At 37.2% G+C, this 23,487-nt stretch overlaps 1 protein-coding gene across 3 annotated transcripts in view; it reads right to left on the bottom strand.

Moving 5' to 3' along the window:
- Positions 1-23,487, bottom strand: part of RGS17 (regulator of G protein signaling 17) — a 74,531-nt gene that overhangs the window by 10,241 nt on the left and 40,803 nt on the right. For all 3 annotated transcript variants that reach the window (XM_040551364.1, XM_040551366.1, XM_040551365.1), the window contains exon 2: positions 20,826-20,969. In XM_040551364.1, coding sequence (XP_040407298.1) covers positions 20,826-20,944 — 119 coding nt within the window. In that variant the 5' untranslated portion in view covers positions 20,945-20,969. The remainder of the gene's footprint in view (positions 1-20,825; positions 20,970-23,487) is intronic.

Genomic DNA, 23,487 nt, shown 5'->3' with positions numbered 1-23,487 from the left:
AATATATCTTGGCCTAAATTCTACATTATGTTTCTAGTGACAACAACTAGCTCTACATTTCAACTTTTATTTATCTACATCTGTCAAGACTGGAGTTCCATCGGATACATTATTTTTGCTATGTTTTTCCTGTGAAAGAAACCATCATTTTTATACAGAAGTACATTCAATTCAGACATGTTCTGTTTTCAGTCAAGGAACTGGTTCGTGTTAAGTTAGAAAAAAATATATTAAATATTTACACATTTGTGACTGTAAAGCTAATTTAAAAGCAGTCTTTAAATAACACTGATCACAATAACAGACTGCTACCTTTTACATCAAAATGACAACACTACATTGTTATTTGCTAAGTCGCTATCTTCATTTGAAAATACCCTATCTGCTCACATTTCTCTGTGGAATTCAAGCGTATCCTTCATACACTACTCCATCATGGAAGCTAGCTGATTATGGCAGAAGAATTATTTAGTGTAAAACTAAACTAACTAAAAGCAACAGGATGATCAACAAATGGCCTTACATATTTAAGGCTCTGAGAAAAAGGAAATTGCTGAGAAGCCTTATAAAAAAAATAAAAAGTAGTTAAATAAAAGAGAGGTGTTCTAGGGAGACATCTGATAGAAATTAACATATATGGCACCCATTATTATGTATTAGTTAGAATATATCCAACAGAGATCTTTAAAATTTAGAGACACAAATTATCTATAATAAAACTGCAACAAAACTACTAAGGGATTAAAAAGAGAGAGTTTGGGCTGCCTAATGGAAGAGTTAAGTGCAAAGCACAAGCAGTGGCTTGTTTTCTGTTCTTTTGGAAGGTTTGTTCTACCCATATTTGTGCTGACTTTATTTATAAGTATAAATAAGTATAAGTACTTCAGTAAGCCCAAGTACTTGACCTTGATGTTGCTTTCAAATATATCTTGGGTTCTTGACACTTATAAAAGTAATAGTTACTTTAACTACTGCAACAGTATTATTATGAGTAATTTATATTTGAAGTCAGTACAATTCTATTTTGCTACTTCAGGAACCTTATAAGTAAAAATGTTAATGTCCAGGGATTACATGAAGATGTATACAAATTGAAAATATTACCATATACAAGGTTAAACTGGTCTGGGTTCCTAGCTGATGTGTTTTTGGAGAAAATACTGTGATTCAGAAGACCAACATTTATTTATTTAGCTACTATTAATCACCTGTTAATATCCATGTTCAGAAATTAAATAGTTGTTCTGTTGAGTAATTACTTTAATAAAAATATATTGCAGCCCACTGGTGCACGGTGAGGTAAAAAAGGCAAGCTAATTGGATAGAATCATCAAGAGAGTTGGAGTCATTTAAGAGCAAGGACCTCACTGCCTGTCCTTCAAGGTGTTTCCTGCCAATGGTTTTAGCCTTTTTAAAAAGCTGGTTAATTTCTCTGCTGCTGCACTCACCTATACTGCCACTAAGAAACTGAAAATTAGTTAGAGCTTGGACCTAATCTTTCATTCTATGTATATATACATATATACATGTATATGTACATGAGTAGTCTTCACTGTTTCCCAAACATCAGATCCTTATATACCAGTAGCCTAAATCTGGTGAATCAATGAAATTACTGTTATGGCAAGAAAATTGCCATGGTGACAGGTGCTAAGACCAATACTCTGCCAGTGCATGGCTACCACTAGTTACTATTTACTCAGGTATTTTCTGGGTTATATGCATCATATGCAGTATATCATCCCAGTATTTTGCAATTATATCTGGCATTGAAGACTGACAATTAAAGCCTGTCCTCTTAGTGGCATTTATTGTGTTGCCATGAAGATAAGGAGTAGAAATCAAACGGGGACATTGTACACTTATTTGGTAGGCTATTGGGTTGCCATTCAGGAGATCAGTGCTCAATTTCTACTTCATTGCTGATGACTGTATTTTGGCCTGAATCTGTGTGTGTAATGCAGTAGGGCCACAATCCTTTTAGCCACTGCTGTAACACAACTGCATTTTTTACTTCAGCCAAAAGGCCACATAAGTCAGTTGCACACATATAATCTAAAGGCAGAATTTGGTTTCCAGGTAAAAATCAATATTCATTTCAGGGCCTCTGGATAACAGATGAATGTTCTGACATGTTTCTTTCACAGGTTTACCCTCTGAAAGAGTATAGCTTGCTGACACTACTTTTCACCTATCCTACTCCTAGGAAATTTTGTTATCATTGAATCAAAAGACAAAATATTTTTAGGTCTTAGGTGCAAGACCCAGGAAGGATTGTTTTGACGCTTGAATCCAGCTTCCAGTTTAAGCAAACTATGTGGAGGATCACATAACTTAAATAATAGTGATTTAGTAGGTGTAGATTAAATGAAATTTTTTTTTTTTTTTCTTGAAAGGAAAGGAAAGGAAAGGAAAGGAAAGGAAAGGAAAGGAAAGGAAAGGAAAGGAAAGGAAAGGAAAGGAAAGGAAAGGAAAGGAAAGGAAAGGAAAGGAAAGGAAAGGAAAGGAAAGGAAAGGAAAGGAAAGGAAAGGAAAGGAAAGGAAGGGAAAGGAAGGGAAAGGAAGGGAAAGGAAGGGAAGGGAAAGGAAAGGGAAAGGAAAGGAAAGGAAAGGAAAGGAAAGGAAAGGAAAGGAAAGGAAAGGAAAAGGAAAGGAAAGGAAAGGAAAGGAAAGGAAAGGAAAGGAAAGGAAAGGAAAGGAAAGGAAAGGAAAGGAAAGAAAAGAGAAAAGAAAAGAAAAGAAAAGAAAAGAAAAGGAAAGAAAAGGAAAGGAAAGGAAAGGAAAGGAAAGGAAAGGAAAGGAAAGGAAAGGAAAGAAGAAAAGAAAAGAAAAGAAAAAAAAAGAAAAAAGAAAAGAAAGAAAAGAGAAAAAGAAAAGAAAAAAGAAAAGAAAAAAGAAAAGAAAAGAAAAGAAAAGAAAAGAAAAAAGAAAAAAAGAAAAAAAGAAAAAAGAATAAAAAATAAAAAAAAAGAAAAAAATAAAAGAAAAGAAAAGAAAAGAAAAGAAAAGAAAAGAAAAGAAAAGAAAAGAAAAGAAAAGAAAAGAAAAGAAAAGAAGAAAAGAAAAGGAAAGGAAAGGAAAGGAAAGGAAAGGAAAGGAAAAGAAAAGAAAAGAAAAGAAAAGAAAAGAAAAGAAAAGAAAAGAAAAGAAAAGAAAAGAAAAGAAAAGAAAAGAAAAGAAAAAGAAAAAAGAATGAGATCAAGATATATTTGGGATTTCAAAATTCCACTGGCAGACAATATAATGTGGCCCTTTACCTGAAAATGTTGAGAAACTCAGGTCAAATTTGCCAAACAGATTCAGCCATTAAATATTTTTTTTCAGGGTGATCTGGAGGAGGAGAAGCCCTTTGCTAAACCAGGAGGTTAGTAGATTCATTGAATGGTTTGAAACACCCTCACTGTGGGACTGCTGTGGGGTCTTTCAAGATGTTCTGCTGAAATTATTCCACTTGGTAAAAATAAGAGGTTATATGAGGTGGAAATAAGAGACTCTTAATGGCAAAACATTGCATAATGAATAATTATATTTTATATGAAGTACAATATTTTTATACCATTGAGGGGAGAGCCTGAAAACAAGAACATATGATCACTGAATTTTCCTGAAAAGAGGAAAATGTGTTTTTGAGTACTCTGAGACAAAGATGGGCAGTAATCCTAGATCTCTGCCCAGCTGGCTAAATACCTTCACTCTTCAGTATAAAATGTTAGTGCCCCTTCCTGTCTCCAAGCTCTTTGATTCCTTCATTTTATTTTTATTTATTTTTTAATAAATGTCTGATGTAAAACATGCCATATGAACAGAAATATATTTTTCCTGGGTTTAATTTGGATGCAGAAAAAGTGCATGCTGGTATCTCCTGCCATTTTTGATTGTGCATCAATCTGATCAGACTTTTTTCAAAAGTTTAATTCAACAGTCAGTCATTGAAAAATCAGCATATTTGCACAGCTTTGTTCAGCTGCTGAGGCAGGCTCTGGTAGAAGTCAAAGATGGATGTGGTCTCGTGATGCTGTATGGCACTAAAACAGACAACTATACTGGCACCCTTTAATTTCTTCATGAAACAAAGGGTAAAATTATCTTCTGACAACTCTTTTCTTCTGACAGATGGAATAGTGAAGCTTGAAGGCAGTGAAAACTATGCAGGGCTGTGTTTATGACCAGAGGAGTATGATGATTTTACTATATTGAATAAATCAAAAATAATGAAAAATAGCTGCAATATATTTGTGATCCGTTTGTAAAGAACAATAAAGCTATGTTAACCTCATAATTTAGGCAGAGCCTAGTCAGTAATGCTATCTTCTATCTCCCATTTAATGTTGCAAAAATAGGTATTTGTCAAAAGGATTTTTAAAAGAGCTTTTTTTTTTTTTTGGTAGCAGAGAAAAAGATGAGAGCTGAGAAAAAGTTAGGAAGGGTTGATTTTTGATACAGTAAGTGAAAAAATTTAGAATAATTAGTTTGAGAAACACTTGAACTAGAGTAATGATTTTTGTCAAGAAGTGATGCCCTCCACTAGATATTTTCATAGGGGATGCATGAGACATAAAAGCCATGTGTTATGGTCTCTTATCTCTGACCTCTGAGAATTTATATCCTTGTCAGTAAGAATTGCAAGACAGGCTAAAGCATTTAGGTTGTTGTAATACCAATATATGCAAAGCATAGAAATGCAGAGCAACCTTCAGCCAAATTAGTAGCACTAAATGAATTCTGAAGCAGAGGCTCCAGAGAAAAAAACCCTGGTGACAAAGCCAGCATAAGTGATGTACATCTAGCCCACAGAAAGACACAAATCAGTTAAAAGTGCTTATTTGTTATTTCAATATATATATATACATTGATTGTCTGCAAGAAACTGAAGTGGAAGCGGTGGTCAAGAGCCTTGGGAATCATTTACAGAATGATTACAGGTCTTAACTGAGGCAGCAGAACACGATCATCTTTGTCGAAAGGTAAAGCAGAAAAAAAAAATGTGAAGGAATTTATTTTAGAATTAGTGTCCTTCCTAGTTCTTTAATGAAATAAAATTTACAGATCTTCATTGAATTCAGTGAAGAAATGTAGGATGTAAAATTTTATGTTGAATACATGTTAGGATCTTAGAGAAAAATAGCTACATCCTTCTTTGAGGCCTTGAATTGTCTCATGCTTTAAACTAAATGAGGGAGATTGTGTTTAGTAGACTGCCACAGGAAAGAAGCCTGTTGGGGAAAAGCCAACAATTACCATAAGGCTATAATCAGCCTACTTGGCAGTGTCCACTGAAACTATAAACTCCTTTCAAAAAGTCCAGGTACCTGTGGTGCTAAGTTTCCTGAGTGCCAGAGTTACATTTGCCTTAAATGAAAAGATGGCGCAAGAGATATGTATGATACAAATTGTTTCTTAAAAAAATAGAATAATAATAATCAAAACAAACCTACACTCTACCTTGGACTCAGCTATTTTAGAGTGAAAAAAAAGTGTTTGCAAAGAGAACTTGAGGTCCGATTCTGCAAGCTTACCTCATATAAGAAAAAAAAAAAAAAAAGCAATAATTTTGTTTAGTTTTGTTTTTAAATAAAACAAGTATTTGCAAGGTTCAAAGGTTCTCTCATCCTGGAGATTTTATATTGCAGCTATAAAAACTCTAATATTTCAAAGCTTCAGTGAGGGAAAGGAATGTGCAGTCACAAACTTCCAAGTTCATGTGTTCAGTTTAGTTCAGCTTGCACCATGATTGCAACATTCTGACCTGTAACCATAAAAGCCACAATGAAAACTAGGTGATAACTGATAACTGGCTTTTTTTTTTTTTCTTTTTTTTTTTCCTTCTCATAGGTCACAAAAGGTAAAATAAAAATGAACCAGATGATAAAACAGACACTTTCTTTCTTCCAATGGCTAGAACACATTAAATTTCTCCCTTTCCAATTTTTCTTGGTGGTATTTTTTCTGTTTGATTCAGATTGGTATGTTGTAGTGTGGTGTACTTCAGATGTTTCCTCTTTTTCCATCTCTTTGTTTGAAGAGCATACAGCTGAGATACGGTATGTAACAGACAGTTGGGCACTTGTGTGTGCTGTGAATGAGTTTTCAACTAAAAAGCTTAGTGCCTGCTCAAGATCCAGTAATAGTAAAGGCAGGCAGACTTCTGGCTCCCATATGCATCTTTCGGCATACCGTAAATCCTGGGGGCCAATGGGAAACTCAAGGTGGAAATTTTCTGGTCAGATTTTCACTAATGGATACAGAAGTTGTTTCACAGCCCTTTGTACTGTGGTGTGGTAGGGAATACAGCTGACTGAAACTGAGTTTGTATTGGGTACAAATTGACAGTTGAAGATAATTTACTTCTGAATTGGATTTTAAACACTTCATTTTCCACAAAACAGCATTTTTGAAAAAGTAAGTTTCAGATTCATGAAATTTCATAATTTGTTTTGATACTCTTAAAATCATTTTTCTTCAATTATACAGTAAAATAATCTGTAGTTTTGGTTTCATTCACTGCTAGTAGGTGCTAGTTACTATGACAAACTGCTAGTTACTAACAACAAACTAGTCATTTATATTTATTTCCAGCTAATATAATCAAAAATACATTTAAATGAATTATTGTGTTTAGATTTATTAAAGTGCTTGACTTTAAAAAGCTCTTTAAAAAGTTACATTGTCGTAGCAGATTTTTTTCCCCCAGTAATCTCTCTGATAATTAGAAAAGAGATTTTCTAATAAGAAAGCAGTTAACAAGAAAATCCAAAAGCTGTAACTCTTAATTTCATGATACCTGGAGCCTACTAGTTTATCTCTCAGAGTCCTGCTAATACTTTTTCACCTTCCATTAGAGTCATGTTTGTGCTAAGCATTATTGAGAGGTTTGAAGAGCAATGCCTGAAAGAATCAAAATCCCAAAACACAACAAAAACTGCATTTGTTTTGTGTGTTATTTTGAAGTATCCTTGCTTCCCTAAATCAGTCATGAGATTCCTAGACAAGTGGCTGTGAAGTGTGTGAAGACAGGAGTGAAGAGTTATCTGCATCCTTCCAATACCTAAAGGGGGCCTACAAGAAAGCAGAAGAAGAACTCTGTCAGGGAGTGTAGTGACAGGACAAGGAGTAATGGTTTTAAAGTATAAAAGGGTAGGTTTAGATTAGATGTTAGGAAGAAATTATTTACTATGCGGGTGGAACAGATTGCCCAGAGAAGCTGTGTATGCCCTGTCCCTGGAGGTGTTCAAGGCCAGGCTGGATGGGGCTTTGAGCAACCTGGTCTACTGGGAGGTGTCCCTGCCCATGGCAGGGGGATTGGAACGAGATGGTCTTTAAGGTCCCTTCCAACCCAAAGCATTCTATGATTCTTTGATGATCTGTGGCCAAAAAATTTTGTGCCTACACACAAGTATCTTGGCCTGTTTGCTGCAGTATTTCTAATACCTACAATGCAGCAGCAATCCAGACGTGACTAAGGAATTGCTGACAATTAACCTGTCTTTGTTCATGCTGCTTTTGAAGTGCTCTTTGCACTTTTCTGTGTGAAGAGCTAGCTGCTAGTTCTGCAAGAAATTTGAGAGTTTAGAATGAAATACACTTAAAACACTGTAGATGAAGAGGAGGGGAGTCCTACCTTTCTTCCTCATGAAATTTTGAACTAAGGTGTGTGAATGCTTTTCTTAAAAGGATTATCATAAGGCCAACCCTATTTTAATTCAGAAGCATGAACTTCCCCCTGAAAAATAAGAAATTTCTCAGTTTATCTGAGATTGTATGTTTCTGGCGTGCTTTGAAGGTGGGGGAGAGCAGGCTTTTCAATAGCAGTGCTTCCTTAATACTGTGCTGGATTCAGGGTAATTGGTCAAAGTCATTACAGATGCAACTACAAACCATAAAAGAAAAAAGAGATCAGTAAAAATTAACGTTTCAGTTATCTGCATCATCTCAGTCTATTAAGGTCTGGTCAGTTAAGGCATCTAGCTCTGTTCTGATGCTCTTACCTTTGCTGTGCTACTCCTTAGCTTGAGTAAAAGCGGAATTGAAACCAAGTGATCTACTGCTTGAGAGTATAATCATCTCTTTGTTAATGGGAAGTCTTGGACAAGATTTTAGAGTTTATGTAAGATCATTATATAAGGTCATTATATAAGGATACAATATAAATTGCATCCCACATGCCACTGTGAAGGTAAATCATCCTTATGAAAAATGAATGCTAAGCTAAAGTCATAACGGCTCAGTAAAATCAGTACCTAAAAAGGTTTGAGCAAATCTACAGCGCTCCACTTTATTCCCTTTCCAGTATATTTAATAATTTAAAATGTAACAGATCTAAAATCTGATAACTTTTTCTGTTCATAAGGGACAGTTGAACTAACAGTCTCTTTTTAAAGCCATGAGCTGTATCATCCTGCTGTATTTTCCATGAAAGTAGAAATCAGTATAAATTCGGCAGACAAAGCTTTCAAATTTGTCCAAACTCTGCATTTTCCTATTGGAGCCCACAAAGAATTTGAAAGCAAGGCCTTGTAGAATTAAAAATTCAGGTGTTGATATGTCTTCTGACAAAGATTGATATTTGCAGTTTGATCTTTGATGCAATTTTTCAACCAACTCTTTCTTCTTGTGGAAAATGTTCAGAAGCAGTTTGATAGAGGAGAAGCTAACCTGCTGCAAAAACTCCTGACAGAAGAGGCATATTCCTAAGATACCCACAAATATATCCACAACAACAAAAGTTTTGCAAACATTCAAGATCTGAGTTTAGTCTTTCCCCAGTCAAACACAGAATCACAGAACCACATCATGGCTGAGGTTGGCAGGGATCTCTGGAGGCCGTCTAGTCCAAGCCCAACTCAAGCAGGGACACCCAGAGAAGGCTGCCCAGCACCATGTCCAGGTGGCATCTGAAGAGCTACAAAGAGCCCCACAACCCCACAACCTCTCTGGGCAACCTGTGCCAGTGCTTGGTCACCTGCACAGTACAGAAGTGCTGCCTGATGTTCAGAGGGAACCTCTTGTGTCCATTTCTTGTTATGAACCCTCTTGTTCTGGGTCTGGGCAACACTGAAAAGAGCCTGGCTCTGTCTTCATTGCACCTTCCCTTCAGGTCTTTGCACACACTGATAAAAAAAGAGTAAAAATATTTACATTTCAGAATATATATATATTTTTTTCTCAGTGAAAGAGGGAGATATTCCCAAGGTCAATGACAGTAAATTCAGGCTAAAGAGTATCTGAAAGCAGTCTTGTCCTTTTTATGGACAGTCTTTCAGAAAGCCAAGGCTTGCTGAACTTGCTTTTCTCCTCTCTTCTTGTGTGACTGATTTAATCTACCTAGCTACAGATATTGCATCTCAGCAGGCATCCAGAGGCAGATGGAAACTACCAGTGTGCATTGTACTTGAACTTCTGAAATAAAGGACAGTATCTTCCTCAAAGTTAGACTAGTACTGAACAAAAGTTGCGACTGTGCAAAAGAAGAAAAAAATGGTGACTTCCTAAACTCTCCTTTTTTTTCTCAGAAGTATTTTGTTCTTCTTAAAATCTTTAAGAAAAATATGTTTTCTGATGGATTCTACTGCAAGGAGATTATATTACTTTTACATAATGATAGCCACACCAGAAGCTATTACATCTTTTGGGAACTTTGAGTCTCCTCTAGGATAAATTATTGACATTTTTGGTCTCACATACGGAATGTAACGTTTGTATACATAAGAAATCCATTGATGCAATTTGACTAAGTTCCCTTGCCACTGATTCTTAATATAATTACTCTGGCTTTGTTTTGTTACAGTAGGGTTGGTTTCTGCTTTAGGCAAGATTCAACTTAAGGGTGTATTTCTCTTGTCAGGTCACCCAACAGCTCACTAGTCTGGCTGTCAACTTCATTCCTTCCTTCCGAATAAGATTACCATTCATATCCTGTTTTGTACAATGGATACGTCTAATTACTAGACAATCTGTAGTGTCCTTACTCCTGGCTACAGCTATTTTGCAAGCAATTCCTTCATATACTTGACACAATTAAAAGTGGCAGTTGTCTAGTGTTCAAAGAAATAGAAATTATGTGAGGGTAACTGGATGAATAAAAGCCCTCCAATTCATTAGTAAGCAAGCCTAATGGTCTCAGTTTATTCAGATAAATGAGTCTAGTCTCGATTTCCATAGTGTTTTTGATTATTCTTGGTTTAAAGGGATGAAGATAGCAGCAGCAGTAAAGAATTCACTCTGACTAGGGTCGCTCCTTTGCTTCTGTAGATTTAGTGCCTGTTTCTAAATGGAAGAAGGTGAATTGCAGCATTCATACTAAATTCATAATTTTTCATAAAGTGTTTTAAAATTCTTCAATTATGAAGGGCTTTATGCATTTGTAAAGTGTAATACCTACCATGATGTTTATGAATAGATTATTTTATTTATGAAATTAACATGGGCCAAACTAGTTTACGCTTATCCACACTACAATCGTATATGATGGGGATCTTCCACTTAACATTTGTCCACCTAACAAGCTGGAATTACAACTGTCATGCCAGTCTGTATTTAATACAGACAAGCTTCTGTTATGATGGATGCCAACTTCTGGGTTCCAGATATTGTTAAACAAGTTGCTGAGCTGACAAGCACTTTCAACGAATACCAAAAGGGACTGTAAAGAGCAAAAGGAATATCCATTGCTCCATAATGGTTGCTCAGTATCTGCCAGTATCAGGCCTAAATCAGCTACTTTGGAAGAGCCAGAATTACCATCTAGACCAATAAGTGTGCTATGAAATTATTAAGAGTGACTAGACAAGATTCTCATCTTCTTTGCCTTTCTGCCTCCCATAATGAATATCTGACCCACTTTCAAGTGCGAGGATCTCCATCACATAAGTGTTATCTACTAGAGGTGCAGACTCATTTCCATGATACTTTTTCTCATTTTTTCTCTTAAAAGCACTAGGCATTTATTCCTGTTTTAACTGACATTTTAAACCGATTTGAAATGATACATGGTTAAAAAATAAGCCATCATAAGATGGAAATTTTGCTTCTAACAGATTTAAGTAGCCTAATATTTTTCCCCTTTCAGCTCAGAACTGCAGGCTGCATTTATTCTTGCAGGGGTTGGGAGAGTTCTCTGGCGCTGAGGCTTACGGACAGCCCACAGCTCAAATCCATAAATACCATATCCAAAACAGGGGTGGGTTCTGCACATGCAATAGGTCACTGTCTGAAACTGTGCCAAAACTGACAGGGAGGTACCAACTGCTAACAATTTAACAGTATGACTGATTGCTTGAGCCCATATTGGCCCCTGGACCTGTTTAGTTTGCTAATATAGATGCAGCGAATGTGTTTAATTTGAGTAAGATTTTGTTGGCTTTGTTTTTGCATTTAAATATTTAAGCCCTTCTTACACTGCATGATGGATAAAGCTCTGAGTATTTGCAATGTCACTTTTTCTCCTTTAAAATGACACCGCCTGTAACAAACCTTAGTTGAGCTTCTATTTTGATCTCTGACCCATTTTGATCTTTCACATCTGCATTTCTGTGTTTTTCCACAGACTCCTAAGTTAATGCATCCCTGTGTAAATATATAATTGACAAATTTTCAATAAGGAAAAAAAATAATAAACAAAAAATCTGGGGAGATTTCAAAAGCTTCATACTCCTAACAACTGAAGATCACTGAAACTGTAGCACAAACTGGACTCAGGCATCCTCAGCACTCGTTTTTATTGTTTTTGTGTTTTTTTTTTCTTTCTTTTTTTCCACAGCAACAGTCAAGCTGTGTGCTAGTGACAGAAAATCTGTCCTGACATTATGAATCTTCCTTCAGACACCATTCTGCAGACATCAGGCTGAACAGTATTTTGGCACAGGCAGGTGGGAAACGGGCATGAGTGGTGAGGGAGAGCCAAGATGCTGATGCTCTGAAGCTATCCATCTCTTAAACAGCCTCCAAGGAGACATCAAGCTGCTGTACCCCAGTGGAGGTGATTCTGCCTTCACTTTCTCCTCCTCTAGTCTCCTCAAGAGCAGCTGTCCCTGAATACACCCTGCATGCTGTGCCAGGACAGAATCAACATCATTTTCTAAAGTTAACTAGATTTAGTCTGCTTTTTCCTTCTAAGGAGCTACTGTCAGAATCTTATGTATGGCTGAATTAGAATAAGCCTTCTGTAATCCCAAATCCCCTCTGAACATGTATTTATTCTTCAATTTAGGAGGATTGTTGTTCTGATTTTTTTTCTTTAATTCCAATTCCTTTGCAGAATCATTTGCTTGAAACAGGACTATTTTCTGCAGTTAAACTCTGCTTTTTGACTGATAGGTGTTTCTTATCTCAGCAGTATTATACGCATAAGAATCTATGCATTTGCTTTATGAAGCTTCAGAAACATTTATTAAAAATTTGCTAATATGTTATGTTTATGTTCTACCATCCTCTAACCTGCTTGTGTTATCACAGATGGGTAGAAATGTCACTACATTATTAATTTATTTTTTACTGTATTTTATTATTTATTTATTTGTATTTTTTTTACTGCAATTGTATGTATATGTAAATACATGATCTTTCATTTATTTCTCAATACGAAATGAACTTCATAGTTTAAGATATCAAGGACCTAATCTTGAAAGCTTGACCAAGAGAACACAGTGCTGCTTTTGATGTTAATGAAGATTCTACCACTAGGTTGGGAGCAAAGTTAACAGCCTGGCTGCATGAATGAGCTATTGCTCCATTCCTCACATTAGTCTTCTATTTTACGGTGGGGAGGAACAAAGTTATCTCATACCTTTGAAAATAGAAACATCTGTCAGTTTACATGGAGTTAGACTGAATTTATGGTGGTATGTTTTTTTTCCAAACCAGAGCTTTTGGCTAAAAATTCATTTAAAATGATGTGTATAAGCTGAACATGTGGTATCTTTTGTATCTTTGTGCTTCCACTACGATTTCATGGTAGCCCAGCAGCACGTTAGTGACAACCCCTTTGCAGACACTGGCAGAAATAATATGCAGTGTGTGGCTTGCTGCTTGATTCTAGAGAAATGCAGGATTTTGATCTACTTTACACGTCCCAGTGGGGCAATGACCTGCACCAAGGCCACTTCTGTGTGGCAAATGGCCTGTGGAGACTCATTCCTGCTGCGGGAGTCAGTGTGTGGTCCAAGGCTCCACAATACCTTCAGCAATGGGCTTTAGAGGTAGGTGGCAGGAGGCTGAGAAGAAGACAGGGGGAAGATAGGAAGACAAAAGGTGATGGATGGAGTTGGAAATAGTGATTTCTGGGCTGCTTTCTGACTAGACAAGATCAGATTAGCATTCTAGAGCAGGGCTCCACAGTGACTGAGGCAGGCTTTCACATGAGATTTAACAGGTTAATTTTAAGCTTTCTTTAGTTGATTTTACATTAAATTCTGCTTTTTCTAATTTTTATTTCTGTAGTCCTTTCAGTTTGCTGTTAGCATTTTGATTTCCTGCCATGGCCTCTTGCTCTCTAGAAGTAGATAAAGGAAAAATTGTGAAGTTTGCTGCAGTTAGCATACCTGAAACCAAATCTGTCATATGTTCACACTTAGTGGCATTATTTATGTAGATGAAATGTGCTCCCTTCTTTCAAACAGTAGCATTTCACATCTGCTTCACAGAGAGGTGCAGGAAATGGTCAAAATCTTTCTCTGCTCACTGCCTCTGGATCTCTGGGATTGGACCTGCCCCAAATCACATCTGAGATAAATTTGTGTTCCGGCTCAAGGGGAGAGCAGACTTCTGGGAATTATTAGGCTAAAACTGACAATCTGGCACAGTGTCACTGAAGGGTGCAAGCTCAGAGGTTGGCAGGTCAGACTGTGATGCCCTGGGAGAGCTGTGTAAACAAGCACGTACAGAGCCACCTGTCCCCCACCTGCCCTTAGGAACGAAGCATCCATAAAACTCCTGAAAAAACACTTGCCCGTTTGAATTACAAAGCAGAGAGAGCCCATTAAATATCATACCCATTAGAAAGACAGGATTCACTTCTCTGATTTTTTAACTTCAGAGATCATCCCTTTCATTTGCTTTAAAGGGAAAAGAAATGCTTTACCTCTCAAGTATTAACACAGTTTATGAAAGTATGAAAAGAATACTTGACAAGCTATTCATTTTTAGAGTGTCTTCTGCTTGTTTTTCCAAATGCTGAGAATTTAAATTTCTTATTTTAAGTAGCTCAGGGTTCCTTGAGAGGCCCACTTCTGAGGACTAAGCATTTAAGTCTTCACCCCAAGCTCACGCCATGGTGCGTTCCTGGGACAAAAGGAATGCCTGCCAGGCTGCTTTCTGTCATGGCCTCAGCACTCAGGATTGGTGGACTTAAAGGCAAGGTGATTTAAAACTAGTTTTCTAAAATATCACTTTCAGTAGCATATGTGACAGGTTATGTAATGGATTTTGCACAGCGTTAAATTCTACCTGTCAGGAAAACTAGTGCTTTTTTTTGTCAGGAAGCACCAGTGCTGCCCCTTGCAATGTGATAACCCGAGGCAAAGCAAGTGAGGCTGTCTCACAGAAGCATATAGCACAAGCTCCTGTGCTAGCTAAGCCCACTACCGCTCAGGATAAATTATTCTGCAGGAATGAGAGGGAATGTTTTCATCTTTGACCTCTGTAACCACAAATGATAAAAACTGAAGGAAGTTCTGTGATGTTTGAAAGTATAAAAAGATTCAGAATTGAACATCTTTTCCTGATATATATATATATAATTTTTTTTTAGAATATCACCTTCTATTTCAGTATATTAGAGTGCAATTGTCTATGCTTCCATATTCTACACTACAGCACAATAATTCCCAGTGCACTTTTACACATTTGCTTTTCTCAGGTCTGACATTTTGAAAAAATACAACATAGAGAGTTGGATACATCTGTTTGAGATATGTTCTCACTGAGGGAGAAAAAGAAGAATTAAAATATTAGGTTCATAAAAAAAAAAAAAGCCAAAAATGTTTTTCAAAATGTGTGAGTGCCTTTGCTTTGAGGATAAAGATATTTTCTTGCTAAAAACTTTAACAAAATGCCAGAGCCTGGGTGTCTCTATTTGTACCAGTTCCCCTCTAGTCTACTCCCAGCATAAGAGTTCTGCTGCAGACATGCTTGGGAAGTAGAATATAGATTTTAGTTTCTGCACACATTTCAGAAAATGTGGCTATAATTTATTGCATTAAATTGTTGGGGTTCTTTTGTTTGTTTGTTTTTGTTTCCATTCTTTTCTTTCCCCTCCAAACTTTCCTCCATAGTTAAAAAAGATAAAGCAGCCCTGACTATAATCCCCAGCAATTGCCTTGTGTAGAGTCATGCAAAGCTTAGACACAATTTTTCAGTGGCAAATACCGAATATGCTAGAAAACAAGTATTCATCTCAAAGTACTAGAGGTTGGAAGTACAGATTTTTATTTTTATTTTTTAATTTAGAGTACTATTCATGCTATCTATTAGTTAGGAGGAGGAGAACATTGAACCCCATAGAGGAAAAAAATATTAATATAATTTGAAATCACATCTTAGAACTATATCTGTCATCTCATATTCAAGGCACAAGTGACAGAAGTATCTTCCTGTAGTCCCAGGTCAGCTCCTAAACCCAGGCAAGGAAAATGAGCCCTTTAATAAAGAAAAATATTTGTGTAACAATGTCATCAGGAAGAAGTTTCAGACTTAACTCACAGCAGGCATGGGCAAGTTATTAGAGCTAGAAGGGAGAGGTTTCTTTCCAACACAACTCTTGTTTACTGCCAAGCTGGCAAATACCCTATCTTCCTTGAGATCTCTTGGGTGTGGGAAACTAGTCACAGAAAGGTCACAAGAAATCAAATGGCGGGCACAGATTTTGTATGGGTCATGCTGCTGGACTTGTGAGCACCTCTCCCTCTTCCACAAGTTCTTCAGCAACTGCTGCAGGTCTCGTTAAGGTTCCCTTTAAGGAAAAGGCCATCCAGCTCAGATACTTGAATCAAGCTACAGAAGTAGGTATGGTTGTGTGATCAGCTTCACTCATCCCGAGGAAGCCTCTTCATGTCCCCCACGGTCCCATACAGAAAAGGTCTTGCAGGGCTGATGTTGGATGTCCTCTGAACCTTCTGTGTATGATGAAATAAGAGAGGTCTTATTAGGCATCAGGGTGTCCAAGAGCTTTGAAATTCACTGAGCACCTTATAAAAGGAAGAGAGGATAAAAAACTGTGACTTCTCTGGGTGGGAGAAAAAAAAGGAAGCAAAGTAAAAATGGCAAATAGCCAATATCTCCGTGTTTGCATCTTGAGATTATTTTGAAGAATATGATTTACAAATGTTTGCATGAGAGCCACTAGACTGATGTCTGCTCAGGAAGTTGAATTAGTGGACTGTTAAAGAAAGTGAAATAAAGGTCTTTCTCCGCCTTTACCTTGCCAGGCTGAGCTCAAAGCACTAAAGCCATAGCACTAAACACTAGTGCAGCTCTCTGAAGAGCAGTGAAATTGAGGAAATCACAGATAGTCATTCTAGGACAGTTATGGCTACTTGAATCATTGAAGTTATACTTCGTGAGGAAGCCTTTTCTTCTCTCCTCTATGGGAATGGTATTTTGTGGTGGCTTAAGACACAGGGTGGGATTCAGTTTAGCACCTTAGGTACCTAACTTGTACTTATATACTAGACACTTCAGTGAGGCAGTCCTTCCAAAGTAAGCACCTAAGGCTTATATCTGGTCAACGGAGAGAAGAAGGTTTTATAGAAGACCTTCAGAGGCATATATTATTTGCCTCTGAAGTAAATGGACAAACTTTTGCTGTTGAGGATTTCAGTAGTAATGTATTTTCCCCAGTAAGGAGGAACCACTCATAATTAGCTAGTCATGCTCAGGAACTACCACTTAAAGGCTTAAAATAGTTGAGCATCCTACTGACCATACCTATCAAAATAAAATGCCATCTTAAGGAGTCCATTTATCTCCATCTTGGCAATCTGGGCAAACCCTGCTCTGTCCATTTAAACTAAGCAATTTACTGTCATGACAATTATCTAAAATTTCAGGTTGGAAATCAGGAGAAATTTCTTCTCAGAAAGTGTAGTTAGGCATTGGAATAGGTTGCCCAGGGAGGTGGTGGAGTCACCTTCCCTGGGGGTGTTTAAGGAAAAGTTGGACATGGTACTTAGGGTCATGGTTTAGTGGGTGATATTGGTGGTAGGGGGATGATTGGACCAGATGATCTTGGAGGTCTTTTCCAACCTTAATGATTCTATGATTCCATGATCTGTACCAATGGACATACTGGGTTTGGTTGGGATGGAGTTAATTGTCTTCACAGTAGATTGTACAGTGCTATGTTTTGGATTTGTGGAGAAAACAGTGTTGATAACACACCAAGTGCTGAACAGTGATTACACAGAGTCAAGGTTCTGTTTCTTACACTGCCCCACCAGCAAGTTAGCTGGGGGTGCACAGGAAGCTGGGAGGGGACACAGTCAGAACTGCTGACCCAAAATCACCAAAGTAATATCCCATACCTTATGACATCATGTTAAACAATAAAACTGAGGGAAAGAAGGACGAAGGGAGGACATTCGTCATTATGGTGTTTGCCTTTCTAAGTAACTGTTACATATGATGAGCCCTGCTTTCCTGGAAATGGCTGAACATCTGTCAGCCCATGGGAAGCAGTGAATGAATTCCTTGTTTTGATTTGCTTGTGCATGCAGCCTTGTTTTACTTATTAAGCTGTCTTCATGTCAACCCACAAATTTTATGCCTTTCACCTTTCCAGTTCTCTCCCCAGCCAGCTGGGAGGGAGGGCTGGGTGGGGCTCAGATGCCTTCTGGGATTAACTCACAATAACAGAAATGTGCTCCGGAAGTTTATTACCTTTAAGAAGGAATTATTAGAGAAAAAAAAAAGTTTGTAAAAATATGTACTGGGTAATTTTGGGATTCAACCTGTTGCTGCTAACAAGTCTCTGTTAGGCAAAGTATTAATTCTCCAAACAAAGGTGTGAATATTTGCCTATGCTGTTATGCAAACAGAAGACTTAATGCCTATTCTGATTTTAACACAGGGTAGAACAAAAGGAAACAAACATCACATGATTCACAAAACATATTTTTAGAATTGGAATGATTTGTGTGGAGATACGAACTATTGAACTAGCTCTTCACATAGACACAAGTGAAAGCTTTATGCTAAAAGCTGCCCTCCTCCCTCCCCCCTTTTCTATGAATAGTGAGGAAGTTGTGGCACTAAATGATAGTGATATAAGAGCTGTCCCTTAGTTACATAAGCTGGTGGAAAAACAGAAGAAAAGCCTTCTTATCTTGATATTGACAGCTAAAGCATTATTATCACCATTAATAAACCCAGCTACGTTTCCAGACTGGTATCTCTTGAGAAATTCATGTTACTCAAATACCTGTGGAACTAGGGAAAGCATGTAATTACATTAGGTCCAGAGAACCTGTTACAGTGATTGATTAAGCCTTCCTGTTACATGACCCTAGAGAATTACCTACCTATAATCATCTATATAATGAGTGACTAGCAAAGTTTTTTTTTGTTTGTTTGTTTTTTCTCTTTAGGGTAAGTAACTGGTGCAAGAACAGTAATTTGTACTCCACCTGGACAGCTCAAATTCACCAAACAAATTTGTCACCAGAACCAATTACTTCATTTTAACTCAGATTCAGAAGCATTTCATGCTGTCTTTTTCAAAATTTGTCCCATCTCTTCTCTTTTGGGGTTTCCACTGTAGAATCACAGAAGATAGAGCTGGAAAAGACTTATTATATCATCTATTTTATCTCTTTGATTTTAGAAAATACAAGGGATGTCACTACCTCCTTTGATTGCGTGTTTTGCCTTAATTCAGAATATTAGCTTAAATTGACAGAATTTCTGCATGTTCAGTGTAATCTACATTATCAAAAACAAACAAACAAACAAACGAAGCACCCAAACCCTACCATTCAACATTCCCTTTTTTCCCCAAAAAAGACAGTATATCAACAGCAAAAACAGTTACTAAAGCATTTGGAAGGATATCCTACAATTTAAAGCAAATATGTAATGGTATTGCATTCTAAGGTGTGGAGGAAGTTCAAGGGGCACAGAGCTCATGAAAGCATTGCAACAGAGTGCAGCCATGGTACAGCTATGTCTTGACTACTGCAACAGTTCTGGTCACACATCTCAGACGGGGGATAGTAGAAAAGGAAAGATATATAGAGAGACACAAGTAGGTGGATCCATAGAAGGGGATAAACTAAGGTCTGGGTCAATTTCTGTATCACAGAGATTATAGAGGAGACTATGTAAGAAAAGACACATGAAGGGAGATACGACAGAGCCTTTCTAAAAAATGATCATCCTGAGTACAATTATTCACTGTTCCTCATAATCATACGAGCAAGGAGGCATCAAATGAAATTATTCTGTAGCAGGTTAAAACAAATAAGAGGGGTTAATAATTTACGCAGAACACAGGTCTGCTGTAGAATCTATTTCTATGGGAAACTAGATGCCAAAAGTTTAGGTGAGTTACAGAAGTCACTTCAGAAAACCGTATGACAAATTAATGAAAGAAAATTCCATCAAGGGAATTTAAATAACCATAGATATAACCTCTGGGCCAGGAAGTCCCTAAACTGCAGATTGCCAGAAGTTGTGACTTTTGTTGGGGTAAGCATGAGGATGTGGATGTTCACTTCTTTTATCCTTTCCTTCTAGCATCCACTACAGCATCCTGAGGTAGGATGCTGAACTAAATGGACCTTTGGTCTGTAATAGTGTAGCAAATCTTATATTGTGCCTTTGTCACAAGCAGAAGAAAACAGCAGCAAAACATCCTCCTGTTTCTTTCCATTAAAGGCACTTCTGCCCCTTTGCTGTATGGAATGAACACATTGCAAAGTATCTTTATAAAAGCATGAGCACTCCTTCATCTTTGCTCCAAATATCCACTTGCATGTATTTTTAAATGTACTGGGGGCAAATAGCCTCTGATTTTAGATTGGGGCTAGAGGGCTGGTTCAAGTGAAAATAACACAGATACACAGATGAATGGTCACTCCAAAGAGGCTGAACTCGGTATGTAACAGGATGCACAGGCTCTGAACACTGCAGGTCAATTTCTTTTTCTTTCAACACTGACTGTGTTCATGAAAATAAGAAGTAAAGACAATGTTTTTCAAGACACTGAAAATTTTAAGCTATTTCTGAAACTGTCTTTAATTCTTTGACTTTCCAAGCCAACACTTTGTTCAGGAACAGACAGGCAACCACAATTACTAAGCCTTTTTTTCCATCAAAATTTTGACACACCAGTTAAAAGGTAAAGTAGAATTCAAGGCTTATGATTTCAGATTTACAGAATATATATTATTTAACAACTAAGAAGTAATACAAGTCTCCCTTTTTTCTTCCTGAATGCAAAGAACTGCAATATCGAAATACAAGCAGAAAAAGTCCCGACACTTTGAACACAAAATATAAAATATTCAGCATGAAGTCTCTCACATATAAGTTTCAGGAGTGAAATTTTCTCATTTAGTTATGATTTTGATAGGGTAAATATATCTTGAATTTACTATTCTTTCCTCTTCCCCCTTTCCCCCTCACAAGATGTCCAACCAAATCAGGGAATTATTTTTTTAAATTTTTTTTATTTTTATTCATTTATTTATTTATTTATTTTTGCGTGCGAAATGTTTAAATTGTGCCTCTTGGCAGCAATCCTCTCCCAGAAGTTTGCATGTTCCCAGTACTTGGCTCTTTCCATTCTCATTGTTTACCTGTGGTGGATATGGAACCAAATATACTACAGGACATACCATGAACAGCTGCAGCAACAGCACCAACAAAAGCAACATGTGTTGTTGGGCCTTTGGTTTCCAGGTGCTTGAGACACAGCTGATGTTCCTTCATTTTGTGACTGCTGCCTCTTTCTCATTTCAGCTACTTCAGTGCCCAAGTGGCTATAAGAACACAGACATAAGAGATGTACAGAATTACTACAGACCATCATAAAGGACATTCACATTTCTACAATAACCTCTAATTCTACTGATTCTCACAGCTTGTGGCAATGAAAGCACGTGGCCATCAACCGTGGTGGCCAAGTCATAGTTCTCCTGTGATAAAAGCAGTTTCCAGAAGACCACGTTTTGGTGACAAGTTTATGCTACTGTGCTTTCAAATCACATCTATTATCACTTTGACTGGACTAACAGGACTGTTATTACCCTGCTGAACACCAAGCTACACAGCTTGGATAGCACTTGGTAGAAACTGAGTCGTTTATTACCATATGTCTATCACAGCTTTTTCCATTGTACTAAAAATATGGCAAAATGGTTATATACTTCAAACATGAGCTGGAAAGTGATCTTTATTTTTTAATCCAGTACTGACTTCGCTGGTGAATGTTGGACCAGAGAAATCGATATAAGTGTTGTAAAAGTCATGGGCAGCAATAGCTGTCTGTAAATAACGAGCCAAGATTACTATGTGTCATAACTGAGAGGTTTGCTACTTGAGAGTTATTTTCTGTAAATAAAAGGAATAATAAATATTTATTTCCAAAATACTTTTCCAGCTTTGGGACTATTTTCTGGTGACAGATTTTCTTTTGCTCATTGTCAGTCCGCCAAGATATTTTTCTTTCCAGTGACTTGCACTATGCAACTAGAAGTAATATTCCATGCATTACTTAGTTTTCAAAAGAAGCTATAACTTTACTGCCAGGTTATGTTATTTGGGAAGGTTTAGGTACCAGAGTCCTTCTAATGGTTCATGTCTTCCTTGTACAACTATTGTTTTCCCAGAGTAAGAGTTATAACAAGTAAATGCAAATTAGAATAAATTTGGTACTTCTGTCTCTGAAAAAGTGCAAACATTTTAGTGTGGAGAGCAGCCCAGTGTTAAACAGAAGTGGATTGAAGAGGGCCTGGTGTGAGCAGCACGTGCTCTGCTCTTTGCCCTCAGGCCTCCTGTTGCAGCCAGGAGTGCTGTGGAAAGTCAGGCTCCAGTTAATTTGCCACCTGGGTACATCATGCACAGGTAATGGAGAGATGTCTGTACTCCCTCTACATGCATTCAAAGAGCAGCTTTGAGAATTTGCATTTTACATGATTTCTAAAACTCCTGAATTTCTTCTGTAAAAGTGTCCTCATAGATAGGTTACACACAACGCCTTGTAGCAAGAACATCAAGTCTCAGCGCTTGAACCCATGCTGCAGAACTCAGGGTTGGTGCTCGTTTCAGTGTCTTGTGCAGCTAACTTTTTGGTATATGTTGAAAAACTGAGTCATTTCAGTGTTTTGGTTAAACTGAACAATGAACAACCATTTTATATTTGTTTCACATAAAATGATTTTGATTTAAGTCCCACCACTTCGGGGACTTTCAGGAATACTTTCAGGATTTAACTACCTGTTTATGCTATTGATATTACTTCTTATGGTTTATAGTTGCTGAATTCTTGAAGATTAAAATTTAAAAAAATATATATTTTTAATCTATTGTAAATGTGTTGTTAACATGGAATACTTTGATAAAATTGAAAGAATGCCCATATTTCTACAGTAGGTAGGAAAGGAAAGTGTTGCAGCATAATGTGTTGCTTAGACAGTGACAGCATGGAGCCACTTTCTCCAAATTACAGTGCTGAACTTCTGCTGACTATGCATGATGTAGTTAAATTATTTCATAGATAGCTGTGCCATGCTGTGAATAGTACTTACTTCAGCAGGTGCAATGACTATGGGTAAAGAAATTAAAGCCAGATATTTTCACAGGGAACATTTGATTCTTATAAAACAGAGATTCTCAAAATATTTCTACATAATCATAAAATGTATTAGTTTCAGAAACCAGTGAGATTACCCATATTTAGGCATTTATAGGGCTGTAATATTGGAATGAAAGCAGCCCATGTGTTCAACCTCTATACCTGATATCATGCATTTCTTACACAATTTTAGCTACACATATAAAATATACTATTACCTTTGTTGAAAAAATGGCTAGAATCTCTTTCACTATAAATACAAGTTGGCAGGATAAAGGTTAGCCATGCAGACATAGTGATGACTGTTGTGACTTTGTTGTACTTTCACAATAACTAACACAGCACAAGCTGCTGCTGCTACTAAGATAGATGACCCTCTCTCTGCCTTTGGTTCTGCTGAGCACACAGCCTCTCATTCCCTTGCTTGAGCTGTCCTCTTCTCTGTGCAGGCAGCAGCATTTGTGCAGGCAAATTCACTTGGTGAATGGGATAAAACAGTACACATGATTGAAAAGTAATATAAAGGGGGTGGAAAATAAATTTAACTTGGTTCAGGTCCAAGTCTTGTTCACCTTGGGAAGATGTGAACACCTGGGGTGGAGCAAGAGAGGAAACAGAGCAGTACAGCACAAACATACAGAAGGGGAGGTGAGAGTGGGGACTACTGCTGGCAGCCCTTGCTTATGCTGGCATGAAATTATGGT

This window comes from Cygnus olor, chromosome 3 (genome assembly GCF_009769625.2).
Source record: "Cygnus olor isolate bCygOlo1 chromosome 3, bCygOlo1.pri.v2, whole genome shotgun sequence".
NCBI lineage: Eukaryota > Metazoa > Chordata > Aves > Anseriformes > Anatidae > Cygnus > Cygnus olor.
This window is presented reverse-complemented; position numbering and strand designations above follow the sequence as displayed.